A 24,835-nucleotide genomic window follows, 5' to 3' on the forward strand; every position below is an offset into this window, starting at 1 on the left:
GACATAGGTGCAGTTCAGTGGGCAAAAGCTGGGAATTGAAATTCCTGGTGTGGAACCTGATAAATAAATAGCTACACTGGATGCTGTTGTTAGCCTTAAAGCAGAGTAGCATGGCCCTCTCATTTTTTCTAAATTAAAGTTTGATAATGTGAGTGACAGGAAATAAATCTTTGTGGAAGCGTAGACTTAATTTCTGAGAGGTTCCCAAATTTGTGCTAATACAAAGGATTGAGTAGGTTGGTTAGAGTCACATTATGATTAATTCTTTTTGATAATCTCAAGGAACCAAATTGGGTTGCAAACACTTTTACCAGAAGTTGAATCTTGTGTCAAAAGCTCTCGATCAGGGCAGGTTGGATTACAGACTTATCCTGTGCACTGGTGCTGCTGCTTCAGCATCTTATGTACTGAGAGGTTAGAACATCAAAGAGAGTGTGCCCAATGTCTGCATTTCACTTTATATTGCAGTTGGTAATTAAGGGCCAGAGTGTAGCAAAACCGATTTTTAAAAAGTCTTTATTTGGGGTTAATTGCATTAATGTTCACAGCTTGACAGGCTTGGGTCATGACAGGAATTTAAAAAATAAAGTTGTAGGAGATATGCAGCCTTCAGCATTGTCTGAAAGTCCTAATTCCTAAGTAATTCTGTTGTTCATGCTCATGAAACCGCCTACAAAGCAGCACCTTGGAGCAGTTCTTAAGTTTATTTTTAAAGCCAGTGTAGTTGTGTGCTGTGGCTTCTAACTTCAGCAAAATGGGAAGATTTTCATGCAGATCTGCACAGAGCTTTGTACAGAAAGAACAAACATGTCTAGGTGAAGCAGGCTGAAGTGGGGCTGCAGATGGCTCCTGGTGGGAATTCAGAGGACAGTGAGATTTTTGGGTTCTAGCGTGGACTTCAGTGATGCTTCTCATTGCCCTGAGCCCACCCAGGGGGTCAGGGCTTGAGTGTTGGAGCCCCTGGACTTGAGGTAACAGCAGATGTCAATAGTGGTGTGTGCTGTGAAACAGAACTGTCTCTCACAACTTTGTGAGGGCTCTCAGTGTTTTTTTTTTGTTTGTTTGTTTTTGGTTTTTTTTGTTTGTTTTGTTTTCCCTGAACCTCACTGCTCACTCTACAGAATACTACAAATATTGGCAGCAATCAGGTGTAATCAATATGAGTGCAAATTATGGATTAGAGCATGTTTTAAAGCTCTGGTCAGGACAGGTATCTGTGAGCCTGGAGAATTCAGCATTTTATGCAATTGCACAATAACTCACCTTTTTTGTGGAAGGTTCAGAGACTGAAAATGATGAAAGCTTTAATTTCATTAGCTATCACCAGGGACTTGTGTGTCTGTGTGTCCTTTCCTGTATGCCTAATCAAGTCTTATCTAGGAGCAATATTGCATTGTAGATTTAAAAGCAGATTGATGCTCTTGTCCTCTGGCCTCACAGGCAGATGAATTCTTTATTCATGTGAACTTCATATGAGCAACTTTGAAAAGAGGAGCAGCAATTCAGCTAAGCCTCGTTCCATTAATTTTGGCATAGAAGATAACATGCAAGGAAGCCTGAGAATCCACTTGGGATCATCTTTTCCTATTATGTTGGTAGCAAACCTTTGTTCTTTGTATTACTCATTATTCTGGATCTGCAGTCAATAATGTGAGGAGAAGTACGTCTGCTGCACATCAAGTTTTCTATTGCTTTTTAAAGTGACATTCTCCTAAGATCACTGTTGTGCAGGCTTATTCCTTATCAGCAATGAATGCTGTGCTGTTCATAAGACTGTACATCAAACAGATCTGCAGTAGCTGTCTCTTCTGCTCCCCTGACAGTGGTACATATATCTACAAAGACATTTTCTGAGAGCTCTCTCTTCCCCTCCTTCTCCTCACAGAACAGGAATCTGGATAGTACAGCCTTTGGAAACCACCTGGGTATTTATCCTGCTGGCTTTCCCTTGCTGAATTTTGTTTTCTGTTCCAACTCTAAGGAGCCTGGGTATTATTTAGATATTTCTAACTAACCCACTTGCAATCAGGTTCTTAGAGTGGAAGTCAATAAAAGACTAAGGCTGATGTGAATGGATAATTCATCAGCTGAATAAAATTCCACCAAACTTATCCTAAATTACATTTAGCTGCTTTTTGTATCACAAGCTTCTTTTGCTCTTTTTTTCTTCTGTGTGCATTTATCCAGGTTCAATGGATAGTGCACTGTACTTAGGTCAGCTGGGAAGCTGAAATTCAGATGGGGCTTAATTCTTGTTTTATCACCTACTCCATCTGTCAAAGGGATGAAAAAATGGGTGAAGCTTCTATTCATGAAACTGGACTTGAAGTCCATGTGCCCTGAATAAGGGTGGGGAAAAGTTTCTTGCCTTGCTCCAGCCTACCCATGGAGCTGTTACTTTGCTGTAGGGGCATAAAGCCTGCACAAGGTCATGGGAATGCTGATGGGAAAAGCAGTTGGGAGCATTGAGGAGGGAATGCCTCAGTACCTGTGGTTCTGACTTCTGAGATGGGGCATTTGAGGCCATTGCTCTGGAGCTTGTGAAGCATAAAGAATAGCTGTGCAGAACATGTAAGTTAATTGTAAAGATACCATGGATCATGGAGCAATTGAAAAAACCAAACGTGCAAACAGACCCAAAACCGAAAAAACTTGGTGCAAATTTTCTGTGCTCTGTTACAGGAGAAAAATCATCGTCCTTCTTTTTCAATCTATTTAGGCAATAGGGGGAAAAAAGGCAAAACAAAAAGGCACTGAGGGCAGCAGGCACAGCACAAAACCACATAAACTTTTCCTAGTGGGTTGCTTGGATTTTCCTGGCACGGGACAGGGCTGTTCCCTGCGCTTTTTCTTTAGCTACAAGGATCCTTTTCTTTTCTTTTAGAAATGGCACTTGAAAACTGGATTTTTTAAAAATCTCTGTGTTTAAATTTGGATATGACTTGACCACAGTGAACGGATGCCATTGGATATTTCCTGGCTGATTCCTCTCCAAAGCAGTGTTCTGTGAGGGAATGGCAATTCCCTGATGCCAAGCCCGGCACTGGCTCACGTTATTGGAATAACCCCGTGGATATTTGTCACCATTCTCTCCCAGTGGAAGAGGGAAACCCTTTTTATTTAGTACCTGTGGATTGCTATCAAAGTCCTCTAAACACAGTGGGAGGAGGATGATATTTTGTGGCTCTAAGTAATTCCAGGAGATGATAAAACCCTTGGAGTGGGAATATGGATGCTGGATTTCAATGCTGAGTCCAAATCTTTCTTTGTCTCTTGTTACAAGAAGCCATATCCTCCTCTGCTTCGGCTCATTTGTAGCAGCTTCTTATTTATTTGAAATATGGTCGTTGTTTTCCATGTGTGAAAGCAAGATGTGGGGGGATCGAAACTCCCTGGCAACAGCACAGCCAAGGGATACCAGCACCAGGAGGACCAGGGCTGCTTTTGCTCTGTTATGCATGAAAGGGAAGAGGGTGATCTCGGAGACACGGGTCCAAAGCCTGTCTCAAACAGGCAGGAGTCATCTGTCTGCAGAATTACATCACCCAGCTGCCACAGCGGCATGCGAGCTCCTGCAGTACGGAGCAGGTTGATTAATAAGGAATGAGGTGGGGTTTGTGAATACTTCACTGTGCTGTGGGCACACAGGTGTCTTCCTCCCCTGAGGACCATCTGATGGGCAGGCAGTGCCCTTGGGGAAGCAGTGCCAGCAATGCTGTGGGATTTAGCTCTCCCACCCAGCCTGTGCACAAGCTGTTCCTGCCCCTTTCCATTCATTGCACTGCACAAGAGTTTACTCGTACAGGTTAGCTTCGCTGATGATTTTAGCCAAAATTCTGCTCCTTGAATAGTTTCTTCAACAAGGTGCTGATGGCAGCATGTTGGGCTTCCCGCAGTTTCTTGTCCCAAAAAGCTTAGAAAGCGTCAAGTTCTCTGAGGGGGGGTGTTAGTCTTCCACCCTCCCTTAGCTTGGAATAGGGAAGAACGCTCAAATGGAAGGTTCGGCTTAGGAGCTTTAACACTTTAAGCCCCAGAAGGGCCGGCTGCTGTTTAATTTCAAACTAGCTTGAGGCAAGGTTGGAGTCTCTTGTGGGTCATTATTGCAGTGTTTATTTGCTGTGGGCTGTTGTGAAGAGCTCGGCTACAATGCCCAGCTTTGTTTTTCTCATGTAGCAAGCACTGTTAATGGAGTGAGTTTAATAAGAGTAGAGCAAATCATCTCTTCAGCACGTTTGGGGTGTTTTACCCACATGATGCAACAACCAAGGGAGAAGTGTTGAACAGAGGGATGGCTCTGTGCTGTCGGTATTTGCCACGATCAGAGCTGGAAGAGAAGTTAGTGCATCTCTTTTACTGTGAGGCACTGGCACAGGTTGTGTTCAAAGCCAGGCTGGATGAGGCTCTGAGTAACCTGGTTTAGTGGAAGGTGTCCCTGCCCATAGCAGGGGGTTTGGAGCAATATGAACAATATGAACTTTAGGGTCTCGTCCAAGCTATTCTATTTCTGCAGGACTCATAGGACTGTTTTTTCCACACCCCTCCTCCCCCCGCTTTCATCCACTTGCTGGTTCCCAGAAGTGCCTTTTCCGAGTAGGATTTCTACTGTATAATTTGAGCACGGGCTCAGCCGGGAGAAAACGATGACAGCTTTGTTCCCTGTATAGCGGATAATGAGGTGTTGGAGGCAGATAGCGCGGGATTCGTGTGCGGAGCGCCTGCCCAGCTCCCTGAAGTGCGGCAGCGCTGAGCGCGGCGAGCGCCTTCCTCTCCTCCCGCAGCATCCAAATGGGCTTCTTGTCAGCGCATATGGCAAAAGGGTTAAAATTTAATTAGAAAACATAGTGGTAGCGACTGGAGCTTAACAGAGCTTTATATAAGCTGCTAAGGACAAGGCTGCTGTGTGAGCTGCCGGTAGGGCTGAGCTACTGCAGCCGCTGGCTGGGCGTCAGGAGCCGGGGCATGCCTGGGAATCTGCCCAGGAAGCGCCGTCAAAGAGGAGTTTGTTTGAAGGCTTGACCCCGGCTCCGTGCAGCAGCCGTGCCGAATAAAGCCGGGCAGCGTCATTCAATGCCAGGCATCTGAACGGGACAGCGAGAGCAGCCAGCCGGGGCCGGAGGGCTCGTGTTGCCAGCGGAGAGGCGCTCATGGCTTCGGTGTTCATGTGCGGGGTGGAGGACCTGCTGTTCAGCGGCAGCCGCTTCGTGTGGACGGTGACGGTGGCAGCGCTGCGGCGGTGGTACGCGGCTCGGCTGCGGGCGTGCCGGCAGGCGCTGCGAGCCTGGTGTGGCCTCCGCGATGTCTACCAGGTAAAAAAGAAACAAAACAACAACAAAATCCAGCTCGTCGTCCCAGCGTTTCCTCGGAATAGCATCCCGGCACCTGGCCGCGTGCGTGTTGTCTGTCCGGGCTGGTCCCTCCGTGCGCACCCCCGGCGAGGCGGCTGGGATGGGGTGAAGAGCATCGCGGCGGTGCTGGGGAGGTGCTCAGAGGAGCCTGAACCTGGCTCTGAGCTGATCACGGTATTGCTTGCAAAGTGCCGGCTCTGTGCCTGAATTCAGGGTTTGGGGGGAGATGCCTTCTGTGCCAAATAGGTTTTATTAGTCAGTCAATCTGCGGGTGTTTTGGCAGCCAGCTGCCCCCCCTACAGCACCCCCTAGGAACCCCTCTTGCTGCTGTCACCATCCTTGCCCTGGGGATCTGGGGACAGAGCCCCAGGGGCTCCTCTCTGCCCGTGCACTTGGAGCACGATTCTCCCATGGGAGAGACTGGCTGTGTTTTTTTCTGTTGTGTTTGTGTCACTACATAGTGGTATCTTGTAACGTGGTAGTCCTTTGCATGATAGGGGGATTGCTGCTTGGGAGGGCTACAGTGAGTCCTGGAATGGCAACTGGGGGGCTCCACTTTGTGCAGGCAGAAGGCACAGCCCTGTACTTGCAGTTATTGTGGTATCCAGTTGCAGCGAAGGTGGTGTCACTCTTTTTCAAGTCTGTTTTTGCTGGCAGTTATTTATTTCTGTGTGTCTGTACTTCTGTCTTGCATGTGAACTTGTGCTGCGTGCCTGCTCTCAGCCTCACTGTGTGTTTGCTACATCAGGGTGAATATTTCAAAGCAGCTTCTCCCTTCTCCCTGTTGTGTTGCAATACAGAGAATGACACAGCTCGTAGCAAACAGCTCTCCAGAGCCACCAGGATGCAGCTTCCCTGGGAAAGTCGTGCTAACAGGACATGTGTGCCTGTTTAATCCTAAAGTGATCTGTTGGTATTTAGCTTTAGGGTAGGCTCAGGAGTGGGAGAGCAGCTTTACAGTGGTAGAGGTACAAGATGGGCAGATGATGTATGGAAGCACTGTGATGTGTCTGACACAGGTGTCACTGTGGGTGTGGATCCGTTCATGGATCATGACTAGTTAGGGAATGCAGGAGTAAAGGCATCATTGTTCTTCCTTTGCCCACCTTTACTGACCTGTAGAAATGTAGTGGGATGCAGTCCTGACTCTCTTCTTCCTCTCTCAGTAAAATCCAGTTGCACCTGTGCTGTGTGGGCGTTATTTTTACGGTCCATTCACATAAAGAGCATGCAGCTCAGACTGCCTTCCCTCTCCATTGCATCCCTCTGGAGGTAAACCCCATCCCTCCAGGGCTGGAATAAAGGCTTGGTGAGGACCAGCTCTGACAACAGCTGTATTCAGCCTGTTCAGCTACCATACTCTGATGGCTGGCTCGAGGTGAAAAGAGATTTTTTTTTTTCAAAACAAAGAGTAGATGTATCTCTGCTCAAACTTACTATGTCCTAGTGGTTGCTTTATCTTGTATTTCCTTTATGAATAGCATCACCAACATGTGCCTGTGTCTGAAAGTGGGGATGTGAAAATGGGTGAGGAGAGGAGATTGGTCCTTCTCTCATCCTTCCAGGCAGACCTTGAGCCTGGGAAGTGGGAACTTCCCCTCTGCCCACAACTTGTCCTGCTGGGGACATGCAGGAACCTGTTGTTCCTCACTTGCTGCTCTGAGAGTCTTCCCTGGGAGGTGAAACCTGGCAGGAGCAAGGCAGCTCTCACATTTTAACATCAGGAATTTGCTAGTGGTAATTTGGGGTGTATTAAAGTGAAATGGCTGAAAAAATGCCCTGCAGCTCTTCCTTTTTGGGCTGTGTAGCACTTTGCCTTCTGTGCTGAAGTCTTGGCTCACAGCTGCTCAAACCTCTTGCTGAGTCCAGTGAGTACAGGACTGAGCACACAGTGTTAAATGTCACCCAACTGCTCAGATACCAGAGCCCTGCAAGAGCCTGAATCGCTCTGGTATTCTTAATGTTTTAAGGACTTCAAGCTATGGAAACAGCTAGAGACAGTGGCTGGGTGACCCTTACATGAGCCACCCTGGGTCATGTTTCTTCACCTCAGGCTCAGTGGAGCAACACAGGAGCAACACAAGCAGTGCAGAGCATTCCATGGGGTTGTTCCTCTGAGCAAGTGGATGTTGCAGTGTCTGTGGGACAGGACTAATCTTGGGTGTGAGATTTTGTGACCCATCATAACCGCAGATCCTTCATTGTCTTGAGCAAATTGTTTCCCTTTGTTCCCCTGTTCTTTGTAAAAAGGATATAACTGCCATGGATGCTATTTGTACTCTGATTTTTCTCCAGAAGTCCAGTAGTTATTGCAGCCACATGAAAACATCTTTTTGCCCTGTGTTCTTATTAAAATTGACTCCTGGACAGGTGCTTAGCATTTCCCACCTTGGCTTCACAGAGAACGCTCATATTTCTGTAGCTCCTTTGCATTCATATTCCAGATGTGAAAAATACCATGAGTTTCATATAGAGGCTCTTTTGGCTAAACATAGGCTTTTCCCCTCTCTGGGGGCTCCGTGGGCTGTGTGTGATGTGACAGATCAGGACACCAGGTAGAACTTAGTCCCCTGAGCTGCATACCAGGGATGTGCAGGGAAGGGTGAGGTGACAGGCACTTGTGCTGCTGATCAGCCCTGGAAGGCTCAGTTTGCTTTGATCAGTATCTGGGGATCACCCTTTGTGGGCCAGTGGCTATTTTCATATGAGTTGGATGCTGCCAGCAAGTCTCTATTGAATCATCAATTCATTTTTGTAGAGAAAGGAAAACAAGTAGGATTCCTTCTCCTTGAAGTGCTACATGTGTTGTTGTGGTGAGGGGGATTTTTAGTCCTTTTAAAATACAAAACACTTGGTAGCCTGGTGGGAGAGCTGAGCTCGAGTCACAGCAGGGAGAAGCCACAACACCTTTATTTGTGTGTCTGAGCAGGGTCCCCACCTGTGTTTGGCAGGTGTGGAGGTGGTCACGGGGCAGCGCCGGCTGGCAGGGCAGGCTCAAATCCTCTCTGCCAGCATAAAGCCCTTACCTGCCTTAGCAGCTTTAAGCATAACTAAAACCCACCCCAACAAGCACAAACCAGCCTTTGTCAGTCACCTTCTCCTTAGCCTTTGTGTTTCTGGCACGTGTATGTGGGAAACCTTTTCCAAGGTTTTACCTGTTGTTTCACCTGGTCACTGGTGCAGGGACTTCTGCCCCAGCCCAGGCACTTCCCCAAGCTGATCCTTGCTCCAGGATGCTTCTCATCATCTGTCCCACCTGCTGAAGGAGAAAGGATGTCCTACTTGCCCAGAGCCCATTCATCTGGAGGAGGCTGTGAGCCATAGCAGTGCTGGGGTGTCCTGTCTCGCTCTGAAATAACCCCTGAACACTCACGAGGGTTCTCTGTGATTTTCTGAGCCCTTGGGTTGTATGCCAGGGAACATTGTCTTGTTCCATGGTAGGGAGCATTTAAAGCCTGTCCTAGATTTGCAGAGACAGCTGATAGAAAAGCTGGCACAGGTCTTTTTTCTAACAGCAGCAAGTCAGTGTGAATTATTTGGGCTGTTAGGGCTTGGGAAAATTCCTGGATGAGAATTCAACATAGAAACCTTCACTCAGGGATTCCCACTTCCTACCAGAGAAATGAGTGAGGGCTGTATTTTGTTGTGGAGCACTGGCACATAGTGCTGTGGCTTTGGGGGGGTCTTCCCACAGCCCCTCTGGATGCCTGAGATGGGGCAACATGGCATTTCTAGGTGTCTTGATACTATTCCCAAAGAAAGCTTTCTGCAGGACCCTCCACATGCTGGTTTTATAGGCCACCTGTCTTAGATTTAATTATAGAGCAGTAAAACAAAGTGAAAATTTTATATAAATGAGGTTAATAAGCAGCTGCAAAGCCAAAAAAACTTTGAGTCAACATTGATCCTGTGTTTGGTTGCCTATATTACCACTGGCCTGGTTTTCACTGGAATATTGACATGAAGTTGCCACCAGTGTATCCCACAACACAGTGATTCCTCAGTGTGGTTAAGCAAGAATGAGGTATGGCATCAAAGTTTTGTTTAATGATGCAGCTAACACTTACAAATTAAAAACCGGTCAAGTGAATGGTTCAGGTTTAAATGTGTGTCAGTCTGGTCCACACAAAGCGGTAAAGAAATTGGGAAAATGGTTCCCAAACCCCCTGCAGAATACAATGGCGTGTTGTGATTGATCTGCTGGATGTACAGCCAGATAGGGGAACATTGCTATGATTAAGCAGTTTAGGAGTAACTGAAATTTCCAATTGCACTGGTAATTAGCTGATAAATTACTGCGTTAAAGTATAAACTTTTCATATGGGTCTTTTGGACAAAGTGCTTTTTAACCTCTGAAAGGTCATTTCCTCTGTATGAAGTGAAAAAATGTTGCTGATGAAGCACAATGCATCAGCTTTGTAAGTGTGTCTGGCCCATGGTACCTGGGGTGGAGGAGCAGGAGAGGAAGTGGCTGACTTCTGTTTCCTCCAGTGCTAACGTAGTTGGTTTGGATAGTGAGCACCATGCTTCCTCTGCTACCACACCTTAACTTTTCATTATGAAAAATGCTGACAACAAATTGAGATGCCTTTTTTTCCTTCTCTTTTCACAGTGATGAAAAGCAGTGCTGGAGTGGCGAGGGAGAGCACAAAGTTGGGGCTGCGTTGTCAGGGCAGAACTTTGTTCCCCACCAGACAGACCCCAGGAGTGATGCTCAGCAGAAGCATCTCAGGTGTTCTTGCAGGTTAGGGCTTTTCAAAGGGAGCTTGAAAACCTTTTTAGAGGACACTGAATGTGTCTGTGTTCCTTCAAAGATTTAAACTTGTGCACTGGGGATTACCAGTTACCCTGGAAAAGCTTTGCTCTGGCTGCTTTCATCCAGCTGTTTTTCTTTTCTAAGGGATCTGATCTAGTGCAATGATACTGCTGATATGTCACCTGCAGAGCTTTGGCTCTGCTGAAACTCCCATCATGTCCAAACCTGGCATGTGGAGGTGTCCCCATGGCAGGGACTTTGGGGGAGCCTTTAGGAGGTCTGAGAACAGGCCTGGCTCTGGGCACTGCCTCCTGACAGCTTAGAGTTAAACTTGGCTCTGCACACTTCCAGCAGCAGCTTTCCAGAGCTCTCTGCCAGATATGTTTCCATCTGAGCTCATGATATAGCGTTTTCTGTTTGAGAGAGTTTATTCAAACAAAAATATGATTTTTTTTTTTATGGCTTCTCCCTCTTCCCTCACTGACAAACTTCACAACCAGACTGTGAACGTCATCTCATTTCCTTCAGCGTGTCATGGTGCCAGTTCCAAACAGTGCCTTCTATTCACAAACCACTTGGGCCTGTATAAATATTTTTCCTTTTCGATGTGACGCAGCTCACAAAATACGTTGGATTTCAAATGTCGCTGGCGCCACTTCTCAGAGGCAGAAGGTCCTGTACAAAGGTATCACTGTATGAGCTTGCCTGGATAAATCTCCATTCTGGCCTTTGCAGAGGCTGGCCAGATTACTCTGACTGGACACAAACTGTAAAAGGTAAATTAAAAGTGTTTCAGGCACTTGCTGGTTTTTCCAAGCTTCATTTTCGTCCTTCTGAATGTTTGTCTCTCTGTCACCCCTTTGCTGGTGTTGTCACTGCAGTGCTTTGTGATCTTGGATGGACTGTCCATGTGCTTAAAATAACACTGTGCTATCTTTGTCCCCTCATTTTCTGAAAATCAGGCCACCTCTTGTACAGTCTGCATTGCATTTAAAACCTCTGAGTCATAATTAGTGATTAGTAATTCTACTAATCTTCTGTACAGATGGAGGCCAGTTCATTCTCAGAGACTGCAAAGAGGATAAAGCTATCAGTGCTGGAATATATTAGCTCAAATACCCTCCCACACACAAATACGCATGTACACTTTTCCCCACTAATTGATCTGTCATTCATTTAAACATGCATCAGTGGTGTGTTGGGGAAGGAGATGGGGAGAATGAGTGTCATCAAAAAGCTGAGAAGAGCTTGAATGTTCTGGATTTAGCCTTTAAAAGTCATCCTTGACAGTCCAAGCAAGGCTAGGATTAAGACTGTGATGTTTCTGATGCTTTTCCAGCTGATGTGGAGTAGATGCTGTCCTGGGGATGGGTGCCCCAGTGTGCATCTCCCTGCTGGCCATCAGGCACAGGAGTGTGGTGCCAGCAGAGCTGGGAATGGGGCTGGAGAAGTCACTGCACTTCCACCCATGGCACTGCTGGTGATGTGCTGGTTCCTGAGCATCCTGGCTTTCCCTTTGGTTGGGCCAGTGGTTTCTAGGCAGGGAGATGTGGGCTGGGCAGAGGCTGTGAGGTTTGGAGCAGGGTGGTGTTTGTTAAGCCATAGTGAAAGTGGCAGTAATTGCTCTCTCCTATCAAGCTCAGTGCATCTGTTCACCTTGCTGAGGGGCTGGGGTGTGCTGCATTCCCTGTAGGGTCACCCTTCAGTGAAGGGTCGTGGCACTGCTGTCCCCAAACACAGCTCATTCATGCCTCAGAGTTGCAGAGATTTCCCTGTGCTCAACTCCAGCAGCTTCCTACCTCTTACAGGTGTGCTGTATTTCTTTTAAACTCTAATTTTTCTCAGTTAAAGAAAAGTTTTCTGTACAGCTGAGTTATGAAGCTCTGATCTATGTTTGTTTGGAAGCCATGGATCTCCAAGGAGCTGTGCTCTCCCTCCTCCAGCTATTCCTGTCCCTGTGGTTATCCCAGCAGGGCAGAAGCTGGCACCACCCAGGTAACCTTCACATCATTTCTCTAAGGAAACATGACTCACTGTCTATTTTCCATCTTATTTTTGGGGCTTTGGAGTCTGTTTTGGAGATAAATACAAGTTTATTGCTCTGAAATCCTCTCCCAAAACTGTCTCACTGCCACCTCTTAGGTTGCTGGTTCAGTCTGGACCAGCTGGCTGGACCTGACCTGGCACCCTCCTGCCTGATGTGGGGCCAGCTTATGGTTTTTTCATTAAATCTGTGATATTGAGCATGGAATGGAAAGCTTTTGTAGTCTCATGACTATGAGCATGTTGGCTTTTACAAAATAACTTTGGGGGGAAAAGACAACTCTTTGTCTGCAGCTATTTAAGGGGTGGTTATTTGATCAAAGCTGGCTCTTCTGAATTAAACAAGGAGGGTGAGGCACCTCTGGCACCTTTCTGCATCCTGGGTGTCTGGGGTAGCTGCCCTCTGGAGGTGTCTGGATTGATGGCTGTTCAGGGAGAGGAGGGGAGCAGGGCTGACTCACCCTGTGTGATGGGTGGACCAGGCAGTGCTGCTGCTCTCCCCAGCATTGTTGGGAAGGTTCTGTCCTTACACAGTGCTCTGCAACTTCATGGAACCTCTTGTTGGCCTCAAACACTTGGCACAGAGTCTCCTGTTTGGGGGACTTCAGCTGGGCCAAAGGGTCTCAGGACCTCTGAGAAGAGGGAGCCACATCTGAGGTGTTGCTGTCCAAAGTTTGACTTGTTTTCATTCTGGGAAAAGCAAGTTAGTTTGTTCCAGGTGTTGAACTTCATTTTTTTCTTTTTTTTTTTTTTTTAATTGAGACAGATCCCTGGATTTAAAAAATTTGGTTGGGAGAGTGTTCACAGTTTTTCCTGTGTGCATAGTGACTGGTCAGTTGAGAGCATAAATGACTGAATAAGTGCATTCAGATTTTTGCAGTAACTCCAGGTTTAAATTTGAGACTTTGTGCCTCTTTGTGTACCTGCCTGAAGGCCAGGTTGAAACTCTGGAAGTTGCAGTTTCCTGGATTTGGGTGGACAGTTCTTTGTTGTTCTGTGGGTTTGTTTTTTGTTGGTTTTTGTTGTTTTTTTTTGTTGTTGTTGTTGTTGTTGGGGTTTTTTTTGTTTAGTTTTGTTTGTTTGTTTTTGGTTTTTTGTGTGCTTTGGGGTTTTTTTTGTTCATTTGTTTTTTTCAGTGAAGGCAGTGTCAGTTGTTTGAGTTTTCTTTGAGGAGAGCTGGTTTTTTGCCTGTGTGACACCTGTGCTCTGCCTGACACAGTTACCTAGTTAGTGCTGCTGTGTCGGAGATGGGGGGGTGTGTGTGAAGCCTTGTGGGTTGATGTGCCAGTGGGGAAGGAACCAGGGAATCAAAGTAGAGCTCAGTGTTTTGCACTCAGAACAGCAAAGGAGCAGCAGGGAGATGATTTACTCCTCTACCAGCAGCGAAGTGCACTCCTGTAGAGCAGGAGCAAGTCCGGAATGATGGCCATGGGTGTGAACTGTGTCCACACTCTCAGTTCCCTCCCCAGAATGTAGCACCCCGCTTCAGAGCAGCAGACCTGAGCTTTGGAAAGCAGTTTGGGAAGTCCAGTGGAACGCTGTGCCTGGGGGTGTGTGTTGCAGGGAGGGACAGTGGAGATGTGGGGTGGTGAGGGGAGGGTGGGTGTGCTGAGCAGACAAGCTCTGGTTATCTCTGCTCCTGTATCCCTTCAGATGGGCTGCTCCCTGCTGCCACAGGGCTCAGCTTTGCTCCAAGGGTTTCAGACTGGGCATGGCTTGAAGTTTTAATGCTGTGCCAAGTTTTTACACAAAGGTCCCTCCTGTCCCTGGATAGGAGCGTGTGGGTTGGAGGAGCTGGGAGGGGGGATGGAGCACAGAGCTGCCAGCATGGGGGTCCTCAGGCATTGCTGTGACACGGGGATCATGATCCCACACTGAGGTGTCTTCACTGCCCCAGGACTGGCACCTATGCTGTGCCTTTGGTCAGTAACTGCTGCTTTTTCATTTAGTTTTGTTTTATAATAAAGGGGTTAATATCACAGACACGGGGGGAAAAAAAAGGCAAAAAGCATAAAAAAACAACACACAATTGTAATGCTTTCCCATTTTTAACAATCCCATTTCATCCCCTCGTGTCCCCTGACTCACTCTGGAAGGGCTTTTGTTTCTGAATCTGTAATCAAAGCAGCAAATGCAGAGGTCACTTCCTTCAGATTATATGGCAACGGAAGAAGTCCGGGATCGTGTCTCCCTTCTTCCCCCAGCTCAAATGTGCAGAAAACATGAAGGCTTAGTGCATGCATGCTGGGAGTACTTCTTGGGTTTCTCAAGTCCATTTAAACCAGCAGGGTGTGAGACGTGGAGGTAAGAGTATTTTAATTTCTGATGCTTAGCAGTGACAGATAATGTTATTTAGTGCTCTTGCAGTGTGTCCTGAGTTAAACATTGTACAGAGCTCAGAGCTGTGAGCCCCAGAGAGCCAGAAAACAGTACAGAGCTAAGAAAGTTTGGGGTAGGGTAGGCTGAAACCTTTCTGCTTGCTCTTTTCTTTGCCTTGAAAGATCAGTCCATAAAAATTTCTTTGCATCTTTTGCACTCCATTGAGGAGATAAGGCGCTGTTTGTTTATCCCAGCATTTACAGCTGCTTTTTCCTGCCTTTGTTGTAAATGCTGTCTTGGCTACTTTAGCAAAGGGCTAAATCCAAGCTGGATTCTGGTAACTTTGCTGCAGCTGGAGCAAAGATCTCTAACTTCTGGTTAGAGAGAAAACCTCTTTTCAGAGATTACCTTTATGGCCTGCTCTGAGATATGATTTAACCTGAACAAAGTACAGATTCATGAGTCCCGAGAAAAGGCAGTCGGCGCCTGGCACAGTAACTCCTTTCAGCATGCAGCTATTAAATATCTCCTCATAAAGTCCCCTCTCAGCCCCCAAAACACCCTTGTGAAGAGGTGGCCTGGAGGTGCAGCAGTGCACACAGAGCTGGGGCGTACCGGCTGCTGAGAAAGAGCCTTTGATCCAGAGCACTTGTTTTGCTTTAAAAGTGAAATGTGGAACCATTTGGATCAGCCTCCCTGAGTGCCTGGCAAGCTGCTGGCACTGGGAATGTTGGCTCCTTGCCTCCACAGAAACGCTGCTCGCTGCCTGCTCCAGCCCATACCCACTATTGTGACTTCTTTTGGTTTACTTACCTGCTCTCTGCAACTCTTTATAGAGTTGCAGATTTAAAGGACTTGTGCTTTAGCCTTCTTTATAAATTATTTTTCATCTCCTCCTTACCTGATTGTCTGTCCAAGGCTGGCATCTGGGTTTCCTGAGGGGCTGTTGGCAAGCATGAGTGGCTGGAAAAGTCTAGGGGGAGATGCTGGGTGCAGAGACCTGGATGGGGCAGGAGAAGAAGAGATTCAAGATGATTTTAGAGGATGAGAGGAGGGGATGGCAATTATTTGGTCATGGCTTGCTCTGCCTGTGTCTCCTGCTTTGGGAGCCTTCCCTCAAAAACCCAACTTAGGGGTGAGCAGGGAGGGACAGAGGAGCATCCTGTGAAAAGCCATCAGAAATGGGGGAGAGTTTCAGGGCTGGGGAGAGGCAAGAAGGCATCAAGGGCAGGGTGTGGGTCTCTAGGCATGTGAAATTACTCTTCCATAAAGGCATTTTTTTCATCTTCTGTAACTATTCCTGTAACAGGGAAAGCTGAATTTGTTCAAGTGAGTCAGGGATGGCTTCTGGGGTGAGGCAGAACTCAGGAAAAGTTACCAGAAGCTCTGCACAGAATAAACCCTGAGATTCATGTTGTAGAGACTTAAGCAGAGAAGCTGGAGCTTAACTGCTTTGCCTCCTGGCAGAGGAGCAAAGGTCAGGACAGGTCACAGGAGGGTTGGTGGCCAGTCCTGCCCCACCGCGGGCACTGCTTATTCAGGGACAGAGAATGCTGCTGCCTCCAGGCAGTGCCCCCCTTCAGGGGCAGCCCCTGCATTTCTTCTGTCAGGTAGCATCAGGAGAGCACTCTGATCCCACAGGACGCCTTTTTCCCCTGAATTCCCAGGAGGTTGCACTGGAACAGACCAGCACCCTGGGCTGTGTACAGTAATGACCTGTCTGCAGTGTCTCAGCACTGCTGGTGATAAGTGTCTCTGCCAGACACAACTTTACTGGCTGTGTGCTGCCAAGGAAAGCAGATGTTGGATTTCACTGACTTGATATTTGTGGCAGATTCGTACTGATTGTTTCCTATTAATTTTCCAGATAGTATTTTTTTTTTATAGCATTAGCTGTAGAGTTGCCTGCCTATTCTTTTCTCGCTTGAGAAATTATTTTCTGTCTTGAGATGCCTTTAAGGAGGATACTACTGCAGTAAAGGTGCTGATCCTTCAAGAGGATAGCTAACCTCTCCCCCTCTCTGAGGAATTCAGCATCTGTGATAACACTGCCAGAGAGATCATTTGGCAGTGCCAGGAGAGGTGAAATGCTGGCTGGGTGCTGCTTGGTAGCTGGAAAGTCTGGGGCCAGCAGAGCCAGACTTAAGCTGCAGTTCTTCCCTCTGCCTGCTGCAATGGCAGGATGATGCTGCCTGTGCATTTGAGTTCACAGTGATCGTGCACCCCCTGCAACCCCATGTGGAATGGAGCAAAGGCAAGTACAGGAAAAGCCATGGGTAGCATCAGGAAAGGCAGGCACACTGCAAGATTTCCTCATGGGGAGGAGAGAGGTGAGTTTTTCACATTGCACACTCCTGGTAGGGAGCAAGAAGTTGCAGTTCTGCTGCTTATATTTTGCTCTTGGCAAAGAGCTTTAACTCCTGGCTGGGTTACTGGATTTATCATTTTGAGGAAGATTGAATTAATTTGTTTCCTGGATTTTAATTTATTGCTGTTCTTTGGTTTTCTTCATTTTTGGGGGTCTTATTATAGTGTGCTCATCATTACTTCTAAGAATTTTGGGAGGTGAGGATGAGATTTAGAGCCCCACGACCTGCTCTGGTGAGTGGGATCTTTCTAATGAACCCAAGAGGCTGTGCCTGTCATCCTGTACAAGCCATCAGCAGGGTGAAAGAGTGCCTTAGATCTGCCATCCCCTGCAATGAGAAATAATAGAATAAATGGGGGAAAGGAGGGTTGCATGGGAAGTCTGTTGGCACGTGGCCCTGCAAAGCCACAGTGCCTGCAGTGAGGGAGAGCACTTGAGCTGTTCCTCTGCCAGACTTTTTCACTGGCTCAGCTGGTGGGGCTTACATGAAAGTCAGTTGATGCTCTGCAGGAGCCAGTTTTTTCATCCTATCTCCAGCTCACATGGCTATTTTAGGAAGGTGCCATGCAACCCAGGCAGCCTCTCAGCCCCCTGTTCCAGGCACTGTTTTATCTCCAGCTCATTGCCAAACTTTAGCAGAGCCAACATTTCCATGTAGAGCATTGTCAGAGGGGCATCGGAGTGCAAAACTTGCACTTTTCTCCAGCCTGTCTCATCCTAAAACATTATTTCTGTGCATGTCATTCAGTTATGGCTTTAAGTGTCTGTCCCTGCCTGGCTGATCCTGAGAAAGAGAGTACCCTGAGTACTGGGAATGGCTCAGCTTAGTCCCTGCAGCTGCTGTGGGTAAACATCTCATGAGTGTGCAGAGACAAGGTGGCCTCTGCAGCCCTTGGGAGGGATGGGGGTGGCACTTGGAGTCACCTGATGGGTCCTACAGGATGGTTTGCCAGGGCACAAAGGATGAAAGATGTAGCCAGCCACTCTGGACCATCACTGGCTATTTAACATTAAGCAGATACTGGCTTCTGTTAGAGGTTAATAGTGAGATAACAAATGATTTAAAGCAAAATCCTGATCCTTTTAAAATTAATGACAAAATTAATTGACTACACTGGAGACAGGACTTCAGCCAAAGGCTTCTTTATGACTTAAGATTAGGAAGGAGAGGCAGTATGTCTGGAGATGTGGTCTGCCCCCATAAAGCTTGTGGGAGCTCTGTCACTGCCCTCAAAGGGATCATTGCAGGTTTATCGTGCCTGTGTGAGCCAGACTGTGGTGTCATGGCAGGAAACCACTGGCTGCCCTGGCTGGTGTGAGCAGACTGGGGAATAAGGAGTTTTTGGACCCAGAGCTGACCCATTGGGCAGTGCAGGAGGTATCTGTGGGTCCAGAGGGGAAGGCACTGCACTGCTCTGTGGCAAAGGAGCTGGTGGAGAGGCACACAGTGAGGTGGGATGGGGCAGTGGGTTGGGGCAATGCTCCCCTTCCTTGGATCCTCACTCGTGGGAGAGTGGAGCATTTCCAATCCTCATCCCTCGGTTTCAGCCTGAGCCCCTCCCACCATGGGACACTGAGTGATGACACCTGCACTGGTCAGGGAAGACCTGTGGGTTGCAGACAGGCTCCCCAGAATGTGCATCATGGTGTTTTTGGAGATCTGTGCAGATTGTTAAAAAGCTTCCACAGCAATGCTGGTGTAGACCCAAACTTCTGTCTGTTATTTTCCTGCTTCTTCCTTAAAGTTCTGAGTGACTCCAAGTGCTGGAACATGATGAAGCTTTGCTCTCCCAACAGACACACCAGGAAACTCTGAGGTCATTTAAACCATTATAACTTTTTCCTTCTTCCCCCCAGCTGCATGCAGGCCCCTTCCTTCCAGAAGGACAGGCAAAGGCTTTTATTTTCCTGAGATGTGCCTGGTTAGGGCAGCTCCTTATTGCTAAACATTCTTGCATGTGATTTCACATTTTGATCAGGCTGTGCACGTTCAGGGGCCAGACATAAGCTTGTAAGGTTGTACCAAAGTCAACGAAGCAGTGCTGATCTGAAGCAGCTGAGGAGCTGATCCTAAATGCCTTCAGAACCCTTTAGGAAAAAAAAACCACCTAAATGCCAACAAAAATCTGAAGTGTGGGGGCTTCAGTATTAAGCTTTGAAATCTCTTACAGGCTTATGAGTTACAGAAGAGAGGTTTGGACAAAAAAATTAGAACCTTTACAAGGAATTGCTGGTGATGCTTTAATGGGTGGTTACGTGCAGTTCAGGTAGGGATTTGGACATGAAGTCTTTTAAAGATCCAGGCTGGTGCTCTAGGCTTGTGCACCTGGAAAGTGATGCTGCTGCCTCCGAGTCACTGCCAAGGGCAGGATGGAAGCATTTTGGGATGTCCTCATGGCACAGGCTTTGTGAACTCAGTGTGCAAAGGGGACAGCATTGCCCTCTGGGAGAGGGAATTTTGCTCTTTGGCTTTTTGTTATCTGTATTATTTTCTTCAGTGCTCTCTGACTGCCTGAACTGCTGTGGTGTGCCTGTTTCAGGATAAATGAGCCAGTTTTTATAATCTATGTACTAATGATGTACCACAGTCCAATTTCTCACTTTTCAAACTGCAGGTTTAAGGCTGTTAAATGCTGGTCATTTATGTAGTGAAAATGGTTCCCCTTTCTCTTTCATCACTGAGTGCATCAGTACAGGTGTTTTTTTTCCCTGCCTATAAAATATCTTTCAGAGCTATTCATCTGCCAGTGAAGTTTAATTTCATGTGGTTACCTTGCCAGGAGCTCATGGAAATAACATGCACAGTTCAGTGCATCTGGGACCAAATCCCTGGTGTCACCCTGGGATGTTTCCAGTAGCACCCAGGCCTGAACAAAAGGATTTATCTTGGGAAGAAGGAAAAAGGAGAACTGGGGGGAGAGGTTTGCTCCTTCCAAAAGACTTCTCATGGAATTGAGAGTATTAAAGGTGTGAAGCCTTGCTGGATGTGGGTGAGGGTTTTGCTGATGAGTATTTAGGTGGCTGCAGGATGCTGGCTGTCCCTGGAAAGGTTGTACTCAGTGGTGCAGTGTGTGCACACACGGGCTGCTGAGCCCAAACCGTGGCACATCCCCAGGGAGAGCAGCTGGGATGCACACAGAGCTCTGAGCCTGTCACTGGCAGACACAGCTCCCAGTTTTGCCTTAATTATGTGCAGATGACATCTAATCCTCTCTTCTTTGGCCAGAGAGTTTTTAGAGACCTTAAAACAAAAAAGGCTTAAAAGTAGAAGTCAGTGACAGATCGGCCAAGTGACTTCTTTGTAACTTGCCCAGTTCTGGGAGGGAGAAATCTGACCTGGAGGGACTGTAACACATTGGGGTTTGCTCCTGACCCAGACCCTTCATGATTCTCCATTCCTAAGCTTCTCTTCAGGAGATGTGTTATTCTGACAGCTCTTTTTCTTTTATTTTTTTCTTTTTTTTTTTTTTTTGGCTTAGGGGTTTTGGGTTTTTTTTAAGATTTCCTGTTTACACCCTATTTTTTCCCTAACGTGATGACACACATGGATGTCTAAAAATATTGCATGTAAGGACCAGCTTTGCATAGGGAGGATGTTTCTTTCCGAGAGAAATAGCATAAATATCCTGCATGTGCTTTTTTTTCCCTCAAATAAACAGGCTCAGAATATTGTAGAGAATTGGTCTAAGTAGCCAAAAAGTAGTTTTTCCCTCTGCCTTGCTGATTTTCTTTTTAAAGGATGGATGTTTTGGAAAATCTGCTTTGATGATTTTAGGTGGAGAATTTGTTACCATTTTTTGCGACAAAAAAGGGAGGACAAAATGTTGTTTCCTCCCAGCTAATGAAATCTTTATGATAATGCTAATTTTCTATGTAGAGTCACAATCTCGCCATATGCTTTAATTTCCACACATGGAAATTCTGAGAATTGTTTGTTTCCCTTCATTATCTGCCTTTTTTTACTGAAGATATGAGTGAATCAGACTCTTGCTGACAGCCTGTAAATTAGGAGAGCTGCACTATTTTGATATAACTGTATTTCTGCAGTGGAAAGTGTATCCTTTCAGTTCTCTCCATTTTTGAGGTTTTGCTGCTTACTTGTGTACAGAGAATACAAGTGACTTTGGGATGCTGGATTTTTATTGTTTCCCAGCCTCTCAGTATGGTTTTGCCAGAAATAAGACTGTGTAATGTCTCTCTCCTAATTTCCTATTGGGAATGAGATGAGACACAGAGATGCTTCATGAATTTTATGCTGCTACTTCTTTTACTGGATAATAGCTTAAATATTAGAAGGCTTTTAAAAATAACTGCTAAGTCAACTAATCTGGGGACATGTTGCAAAAATTGTTCATTTGTACAGACAATGCCAAATCAGTAAGAATAAGCTGAAAACAGATGTGTGTGTGTGTGTATAAATATCTCAAGACTCTTCACACCAGCTCTTGACTGAGCCAGACAACTGTGCTCATCTCGTGATGGATTGGTCCAACAGAGGGAAAATCAATTATATTGTTCAGATTAGCAGGGTGTCCTGAATTAAAGATGAAAGAAACGGTATCAGCGAGGGCTCCAGGGCTTTGGGTCTTTGAGGAGCCTGGTGCCCTGGGAGTTGGGACATAGCACAAGTCCCTTCCCATAGCCTGAGAAAACAGACCTGCAAGTGGATGTGCTGTGGGGAATAAATCAAATAAATCACACCAGTGTCATTTAAAGGGGGAGTTAAAAAGGAGTCTCTTGCTCTCCAGCCCCAGGAGCCCAGAGTCTGCAGTTGCTGAGCTGTAGGCACCTTCCCTGGCCAAAATCCATTGATGAAACTGATGGAAGCCTGTTTATGAAGCTTTTCTCTGGGCAAGAGGATGGGACCAGATTATTGGTACCTGTGACCATGCTGGAACATTGCTGTGCCACAGTCATGTTCCATCTGGGACCGTACAGGGCTGGTGGAAGGGGATTGACACTCCAAAGCTTGTGAGGTGAGCTTGCAGCTGCAATAGCTTCCAAAGCTTTTGGTTCTACGTCCTGTACAGAAAAGGTTTGTGAAATGTGAGTATTGCCTTGTCAGAGCCCTGTCTGCACAGGGAGGCAGCTGGATGTGAGGAGAGAGTTGTCTCCTGGAGATGACCTCTCTGGTGGGCGACATTCCTGATGTAGGATGGGCTTGTGCTTCCCTGTGATAGCAATTTGGAGTGATTTTCTTCCGATTGTAAAAACGGGGTGAGCCAAGTGAAGTGCTCTCTGCCCCATCAGGAATGGGGTGGGGATACTTGGAGTGAGCTCCTGCATAGCTGCAGGAACCAGGGTGCTGGTGGCTGAAGCTTTGGGCGTGCAGGAGGAGGAAAAGGGCTTGGGCTGTCCAGGTTAACATTGCTTTGTTCAGGGATTGGAGCCTACAGATTCAAAGCTGATGGTCACACCAGCAGATGGGTATTCCCTGGGCAGGCTGTGGTGTCACACAGTGAGTATCCCTGTGTCTCATCCTGGGGGAAGAAGGTGCTTTAGCAGGAATGTAACCCTCGGGTGGTCAGGAACGAGCTGGGAGGGCAGAGGGGTGTAAACAGCTCTCCTCGGAGCTACAGCCACAGGCATTTCATGGCTCTGGACATTGCTGTCCTGTAGCTTTGTCCATGGGATGAAGTGTTCCTGGGGTGACACGAGCCTGTGGCCACAGAGCTCTGGGAATGCAGGTGGGAGCTGCCAGGTTTGTCACATTTCACAGTGCCTTGGCATCTTCTGCAACTCCTTGACTGAGCTTTCCAGTGCTCTGGGAAGTGGATGTGTGATTTCTGAGTAAAGATTTCCAGTGTCTCAGGCTTTAAATGTTGTCTGTATCCATATTTGTAAATGAGACTTCTAAGATGCTTCTTTACATCATCTCATCAATAAAATAAGGGATAGCTGTATCCTGCCTATCTTCAGGGGTGTCATGAGGTTTATTTACTGTTGAGGTGCTTTGCAGTTACCTTGGATAGCTGAATTGAAGCGTGGATGATGCTTGGTATTTCTTCTATGTTTTAATCCTTCCAGATGCCTTTCTTTCTCCTCAGCATGAAGTTTTGTGGATGTGTTTGCTATAACAGAAACCTTTTTTACTTAACAACAGACAACCGAGGCAATTAAAACGGTCAGAAGTGATTGATGTGATTTCACTGGGTGGAAGCTAAAGCAGCTTGCAATTAAATAATGGCAACCCTCGTGCTATCTCAGAGCAACAGATGGGGAATGATTTGAAAACACCATTGCATTGGACACTTCGCAACAGGGGCAGATTGGTAACAGTGTGTCAGAGCCAGAAATGTGCTGCACCTTAAAGGGTGTGCTGATGAAATGATTAATTGATGGTAATGGGCACTTCGTTATGAGCCTGCCACGTTCCCTTCAGCTCTCGGGAACAAATGGACCTGGGAATGGATCATAGTGGATTTAAGGGCTCTGGGCACTGTGTTTGGGCAGCAGATCAATCTCAGGGAGCGTGCTGCAAGCTGGAGTTGGGGTGGTGCAGCTTTGCTTCCAGAACCAGAGGGATGGATGGCTGGAGGTGGTGCCTTGCTGGGAGTGCAGGGCACGGGGAAGGGGATGGATGCTCTGCAGGGTGCAGCACCAAGGGATGCAGCAGCGAGATCTCTGGTCCAGGGTGGAGCAGCCCTGTGCTCTGAACTGCTGCGGGCACCATGTGTCACTCCTCACCTGGCACTTCTGTACAAATTCATTTTGTAGCAGTAAGACAAAGGGGAAGGAAGGGATTTCTTTTCTCTTGACTCTCTCTGCAAACGGTCCTTGCACCAGTGTTGCTGTTTTGGTGGGCGATGTGATGCTCAGCAGTGCCAAAAGTTGCCGGTGCTGAAGCACAGATGCTGGACACTGCAGGGAGTTGTGCCTGCAGCCCCTCATGGTCAGGAGGGCACTCCCTCTCGGCTTTTGGTCAAAATGAGCTCCATTATTTGGAACAATGAAGATTTGTTGATTTGGGTGCTCCGGGCAGAGCGGCTGTGTCTGGGCAGCCCTCGCAGTGCAGAGGTGGGAGGTCTCTGCGGTTGTACTGTAATCACGTATTAATTGTGTTTATTTTTAAGTCTCTGTAAGGCTTGGGTGTGCAGCATGCACAGGGCAGGAGGTGATGAGAGGTGCTGATGGCACTACAGCTCAGCCCTGTCCTTGTCCCTATCCCTGCGGAGCCAGAGGGATGTGAGAGCAGAAACCATTGCGTGTTACTGTTTAATCCCCCTGGGAGCCCCTGTCTAAGCAAACCACCCCCGGCCCCTGCTCACAGCTCACAATTTATAGTCGGCTGGAAGCTTGTGCTGTCAGGAAAATTAGTTACTTTCAGGCTGGGAGAACAAATATGAAAGCCAGGTTTCGTTCACCAGCTCTGGCCCGGGGAGTGTTGCAAAGATGGTCCTCAGTGAAGCTGCTGAAAGGCCCAGAATTAGAACAGATATTAAATAATGTAAAAGCTTTCATTGAAATGTATTAGATTTCAAAGGGCAGATATTAAAAGGGCATAATGGGCAGCTATTTCTGAATTGCTTGCCTCCTAAAGAGAGGAAGAGACTTCTTTTGCCGGAGATAAATGTGACATGAAAGAGGTGGTTCAGATACAGCATCAGAGGTTACAAAGCTCATCCCATTCTTAGTCATGCAGTTCAAGCACCTTGTTGATGTGTGCAGCTCCTGTGTAAGAATTCCATGGAGGTGATGACTTTCAATAGCTGTCAAAGTGAAAATGTGCTGGTAGGGACTCCATCTCTTGTAGACACAGGACAATGGACCAGATCTGGGCTGACCATCTGCAGGGAGGGCTGGATGGATCTGGGTTTCCTGGGTCCCTGGTCATCTGCTCCTCACCAGAGCAAAAGCCTGTGGCTGTGGCACTGGCCAGGCTGGCTCATCCTCACATTGATTTCTCACAGCATTTATGAGGTTTTTTTAATCTGATCCTGAGTGCTGCTAAGCACCCTTAATTTCAGCTTGAAGTTGACAGGAACTGAGAGTGCTGAGGCAGCT

The 24,835-nt window shown here is 47.0% G+C and overlaps 1 protein-coding gene across 1 annotated transcript in view; it reads left to right on the top strand.

The window, feature by feature from the left end:
- The first annotated feature begins 5,144 nt into the window (after positions 1–5,144).
- FRMD4B (FERM domain containing 4B) overlaps positions 5,145–24,835 on the top strand; it is a 76,338-nt gene continuing 56,647 nt past the window's right edge. Inside the window, exon 1 of the mRNA XM_062500700.1 lies at positions 5,145–5,306. Coding sequence (XP_062356684.1) covers positions 5,145–5,306 — 162 coding nt within the window. The remainder of the gene's footprint in view (positions 5,307–24,835) is intronic.

The sequence above is a fragment of the Cinclus cinclus genome, chromosome 12 (assembly GCF_963662255.1).
Source record: "Cinclus cinclus chromosome 12, bCinCin1.1, whole genome shotgun sequence".
NCBI classification, from domain to species: Eukaryota; Metazoa; Chordata; class Aves; order Passeriformes; family Cinclidae; genus Cinclus; species Cinclus cinclus.